Raw genomic sequence first — 6,000 nt, 5'->3', positions numbered from 1 at the left:
ACGGCTGTAGGTAAGTATGTAGTGTTTGTTTTTTTTTACTTTTAGGATGGTAACCAGGGTAAACATCGGGTTACTAAGCGCGGCCCTGCGCTTAGTTACCCGATGTTTACCCTGGTTACCGGCATCGTTGGTCGCTGGAGAGCGGTCTGTGTGACAGCTCTCCAGCGACCAATCAGCGACGCTGCAGCGATCCGGATCGTTGTCGGTATCTCTGCAGCGTCGCTTAATGTGAAGGGGCCTTTACACTCACTGCCGGCTGATACGGCATGAATAAAATCAACAGGAGACAACAATAAAAGCCAAACTGAAAATGGTTTTATTTTAGTTTTAAAAAGAAAAAAAATAAAAATTTTAAAACTTCTAAAAACCTCTTGCTACATTTTTTAATTTCACAGAAATCATTGTAAATGCTGAGCCTGGCCGGATATCTGCAGAAGATGACAGCAGCAGGTTTACTGGTACTTTGTGCCTAGAACTTTTTTTTTTTTTTTTTTTTTAACCTAGCAGCAATGTTATTACCACCAGGACCCCTTTGCTTTCTTAAGGAACTGCTGGGCAGATTTCCAAATTCTGGTGAAACGTTATAGAAACACACGAATATACCTTTTAGATTTGGCATTGAGCCTTGTAATAAATAATGTTAAGTGCAAACCGAGAGCGGCGTTAAACTCTGACCGGAGATCCTGAATCCTCAGCCAAATTCATCATTCCTAGAGGTCAAAATTGCCTATCTTCTTTTAAGAACTAACGCTTAAAGGGAGGACGAAATTCTAAAATAACAACGTAGCACCAAAGACGTACAATGGCTCGTAGAGTCGGACGTTTGAAATGGATAGCGACTATTTTTTCCCCTTGTTTGAATTGAAATCCAAATTTTTTAAATCATGGAGCGCCCCCTTGTGACTGATGGGCCCTTGAGACTAAAACTAAACAAGTAGAATCATTGATCGCCACCCAGTGGTCAGTTGGGGAAGTGCAGCACGTATTCCTACCACTGACATTTAATTCAAGTACACTTGTAGGTGCATTAAACAAACAGTTTTTCTGTTCGTACCTGTGTTTGATGCAACCAGGATCCTACATGAACACTAACTTTTGGCAGCAGATCACAGACTGCATTTTTCCTATGAACAAGAGAAAACTATGTTCCTACAAGTAGCTCAGCTCGTGCACCCAAGATTACTCTGCTGCAGCGGAGGAATAATCAGATGCATTATTTTCTGGAATCTTCTGCAGAGTATCACAGCCTCCTCAGAACACAACCAGAGCAGCCTGCAGGGCAGGTGCAAGAACGCACTCTGCAGGGTAGGTGCAAGGACGCACTCTGCAGGATACTCCGGCAGTACCGCGTGTATGGGACAGAACGGCCAACCTCTCTGTGCAACACAACGGAGGGAGGTTTCCATAGCGGACTATGCTCACACAGTCCGGCTCAGCGCCATGTCAGTCCTTGGTAGCATTTTCCTGGCTTTGAGTGTTCCACATGCCCCTCTTGGAGTGATAGTAGTGGAAGAAGTTCCTCAGGCGCAGCCTCTCGACCTCCAATCCATTCTGCAGCACCCTGGAACAATGGTTTAGATATAGTTAATCATTATAACAAAAGGCCAGAATAATCACAGGACTTTATTTTTTTTTTTTAGAAACAGAAGGGCCTAATGATCTTACTATCAGAACCTACATGATCATTTTCAATCTTCGAATGAATCAAGTACTCAATTTCCCAGCAGCTCCCCCACTGGTGAAAGTAAGCATTACAGAAGTCCTGCAATGCCCGAGGAAAGAGACAGCGAATCGGAAGAACTACAAGACAATTCTAATTGGAAGTTTTGCTAATATTATTACACCTACTACATTTTGGAGATGAAACTACCCCTATAATCAAATAAATATTTCATAAAAAGCAAAAAAAGAGACTGGAAGAAAAAAGAAAAAAAAGCTACTACTGCTGCACAACTCCTTAATAATGTAAATCATCTTACGGTAATTTATCGGCCGATGCCTCCTACTGAATGCACAATTTAATACAATGTAATAAACAGAGTTTTTCACGAATGATAAAATAATTCAATTGCAAAGCTTCTCCTATCCATGACAGGGTTAATCATGGGCAGCACAAGGATATACACTGATGCCATCTGTGTGCTAGCCAAAATTTTCACAGCCCCATAGACTTGTGCGTATAATTTTGATCCTTGGTCATATCAATATTAGACCCATCGCCGTGATTTTTTGCAGATCGCTTGGGTTGCAAACACACAGACATGTGAACAGCTCCGTAGAATATAAAGGTACCTGTTCCATCCGCGAAATCCACAGAACATGCGCGTGACTCGTGAACGAATGACTGAGGCCTAAAGAGGCGTCCACGTCATTTACAAGTAATGGATGGACGGCGCTACTGACAACAGAAGTAAGTGGAAACCGCTTCATATAAAATATGGCACAAGGATATGAGAATTGGAAGACCCATCCGAAACAAGAACAGGGGCTCAGGATGGGGCTGGCGGGTTTATAGTGCGGTAAGGTGGATACGTGGCACACGGTGGATATGTTGTAAATTTGTCCTCCAGAAAACAAGCACAATTTGCATCCTCATTGCAATTCACTTGTTGTATATGTTCTCATTTATTACATCTGTTTTTATACATTAAGAATTTAAGATACCCTTGATCAAAACCAGAATCCTATGTTAATAATGGCAATGTACCCAAAAAAAAAAATAAAAAAAAAATCAATGTTATATAGTTGACACGCTTGGGATCCTATTTTTTTTTTGTGCACCAGGTTTGTATAGGTGAATCTCATCCAAAATACAGAAGGGAATAGTTGTTACGCATGCAGGTGGCAAACGTGGTTCATGGAGTCACTGTGCCACGGGGCCGGGCTTGCCTAGGTGGGGTGTAGCTGAGGGGCTACCTGGTGTTCACTAGAGCTCCTGATGGTGGAGTCGGGCTTGAGCTGCAGATAGCCGCCATGTACCACTACTAGGCAGTCCCCAATACTGCGGCTGACCTGAGGGGTCAGGTACGCGGCCACGGATATGGACTCAGGCTCCATTCAGACTACTAGGTTCTGGATCCTCAGGTTGAGCTGTTATGGACATGGACTCTGGCTCCGTTCAGACTACTAGGTTCTGGATCCCCATGTAGAACAATTACGGACATGGAACCTCAGATAGGGATGATTCAGAGAATGGTTTAGCAGTCTGGATGTACAGAATTCTCGGAAAGGCACACGTTTAGACACCCAGATCTCAGATATAAATTCAGGTACCGCTGCAGTAGTTTCAGGGTTCGGGACTGGCCACACAAGGACCAGGGACCAACTCACTAATGAATTCATGTTTCTTCGGCACCTTCCTATTCTGGAGCGTGCCTTTTATACAGGATGGCTACCACCTATTGATTGGCAGCCATCTTACAGGTGTGCACGCTAGGCCTTAAGAACAGGGCATTGCACGCACTAGGCGCATCTAAAGGAACTAGAGAACCAGGAAGCACGCCAAGAGACACGCCCAGTGACGGGAGGTAACAATGCGGCCGCAAAGCGGAGTATGTCAGCGTCCCTGCATGCAGTGGGAAGGGTGCCATGCCGGGCCGCAGGCAGTGGTGTTCCAACAGCGCATGGTGAAATTATTTATCACACTGAGACTATCATCTGAACAGCCCCATTCAATAACATTGGTCCGAGTGCGGTCTGTGTGATCTCAAATTTGAACACAGTGTGCGTCCACCTAATATGCTCAGCAGAATGAGCCCTGAGGCTTACGGCATGTATCATGTGACCATAGGCAAGGGCTCATGGCTAGTATCATGTGACTATAGGCAAGGGCTCACGGCAAGTATCATGTGACTATAGGCAAGGGCTCATGGCTAGTATCATGTGACTATAGGCAAGGGCTCACGGCTAGTATCATGTGACTATAGGCAAGGGCTCACGGCAAGTATCATGTGACTATAGGCAAGGGCTCACGGCTAGTATCATGTGACTATAGGCTCCTGTTTATGGCAACCTGTAACCTGTCCATAGAGCCGCTGAAAGGCCATGTGCAATCAGAGGTTTCTTGTTGAGTTTTAGAAGCGGAAACTCGTTGTTTTTGAGGAGCTTTGAAACTTGGCGGAAGATGTGGAGAGTTTAAGCTCAGTTTCTGCTTCAAAAGCAGTGTGAACACAGCCTACATGTGGTCATAAAACAGTCAGGTTTCCTGAAATGAAAATTGAGACTTTGCCTCCTTTACAATGCTATATAAATGTGTACAATACAAAAGTCTAATCAGATAAGTTATTTTGCATATTTCTTTTACAAATTGGTTATCAATTGCCTTTTATCCCTAACCTGGTCGCCGGACTCGGCCTTTAAGGTACCGTCACACTTAGCGACGCTGCAGCGATACCGACAACGATCCGGATCGCTGCAGCGTCGCTGTTTGGTCGCTGGAGAGCTGTCACACAGACAGCTCTCCAGCGACCAACGATGCCGGTAACCAGGGTAAACATCGGGTTACTAAGTGCAGGGCCGCGCTTAGTAACCCGATGTTTACCCTGGTTACCATCCTAAAAGTAAAAAAAAAACAAAACACTACATACTTACCTACAGCCGTCTGTCCTCCAGCGCTGTGCTCTGCACTCCTCCTGCACTGGCTGTGAGCACAGCGGCCGGAAAGCAGAGCGGTGACGTCACCGCTCTGCTTTCCGGCTGACCGACGCTCACAGCCAGAGCAGGAGGAGTGCAGAGCACAGCGCTGGAGGACAGACGGCTGTTGGTAAGTATGTAGTGTTTTTTTTTTTTTACTTTTAGGATGGTAACCAGGGTAAACATCGGGTTACTAAGCGCGGCCCTGCGCTTAGTAACCCGATGTTTACCCTGGTTACCAGCGAAGACATCGCTGAATCGGTGTCACACACGCCGATTCAGCGATGTCTGCGGGGAGTCCAGCGACCAAATAAAGTTCTGGACTTTCTTCCCCGACCAGCGACAGCACAGCAGGGGCCTGATCGCTGCTGCCTGTCACACTGGACGATATCGCTAGCGAGGACGCTGCAACGTCACGGATCGCTAGCGATATCGTCTAGTGTGACGGTACCTTAAGGCTCCCTATTCGTAGTCTATGCCCCAGGGCAAAGGAGTGGTATGGGATTACTAAAACATGGCACCAGGGTGCTATCCATATCACTGGCAGTTAAAAGTGGTTGTCTTCCTTTGGGGCTTTTTAGGTTTTACATGGATGCGTTTATTTGGGGCTAAAAAATTCCCTGCACAATGAACTTTGACGTTATCTGTGGGCGGCTGAGAAGAGCCCGGGAAAAGACATGTAAAAGTTACAAGCCGGACTGTTCGAAAGCCTTCACATTGCAACACAGAGACTTTAGAAGGCAAATGGTGCAAGCTTTTTAAAAGTGATCCGGTCATGTTGTTTTTTCCTATTAAACTGGCCCCAGTGTGTTGTTAGTGAGGCAATGTGCATCTCGAACAGGTTGTTTTCAAGAAAAACAGCGCAGTATTCATTCCAAAAATCATTGTGTATAGTTAGATTCCACCTTGCCTTTCAGTCATGAGGGTGGGCATCTTTTCGTTTCAGTGACGGTCTCGTCATCTTATCCATGCCCTTAGATTCATCTGTAGTACTGACCCGACGTCACGGGAATCTTCGCTGTAATCCTGCGCAGTGACGAGCAGCTCCGCCGGCATGCACACTGAATCTGGGTGTACGTCCCCAGCTTCATTTACTATGTGTGCATGCTCCGGGGGAATCGGCAGTGTCTCAGCGGCGGAGACAGTCAATGCGGCGGGTAGACAACGCGCACCACATTCACGCCACTCACAATTGTGAGGACATAAGACCAGTGACTTGCAGTGGCTCCGGAACATGCACACACAGTAAAAGAAGCTGGGGACGTACACCCAGATTCAGGGCGAGTGCTTCCACTTGCGGTCACAATGTAATAACAGTCATGAGTGGATGAATGTGGGGTGCAGGGCGTTCGGGGGATTTGTAAATGA

General features: G+C 46.0%; 1 protein-coding gene across 2 annotated transcripts in view; it reads right to left on the bottom strand.

Moving 5' to 3' along the window:
* Window positions 1-293: 293 nt before the first annotated feature.
* The window catches only part of B4GALNT4 (beta-1,4-N-acetyl-galactosaminyltransferase 4), a 67,233-nt gene continuing 61,526 nt past the window's right edge, over window positions 294-6,000 (bottom strand). For both annotated transcript variants that reach the window (XM_069739765.1, XM_069739766.1), the window contains exon 21: window positions 294-1,561. In XM_069739765.1, the coding sequence (XP_069595866.1) occupies window positions 1,444-1,561 (118 nt within the window). In that variant the 3' untranslated portion in view covers window positions 294-1,443. The remainder of the gene's footprint in view (window positions 1,562-6,000) is intronic.

This window comes from Ranitomeya imitator, chromosome 9 (assembly GCF_032444005.1).
Source record: "Ranitomeya imitator isolate aRanImi1 chromosome 9, aRanImi1.pri, whole genome shotgun sequence".
In the NCBI taxonomy this organism is placed as follows: Eukaryota; Metazoa; Chordata; class Amphibia; order Anura; family Dendrobatidae; genus Ranitomeya; species Ranitomeya imitator.
This window is presented reverse-complemented; position numbering and strand designations above follow the sequence as displayed.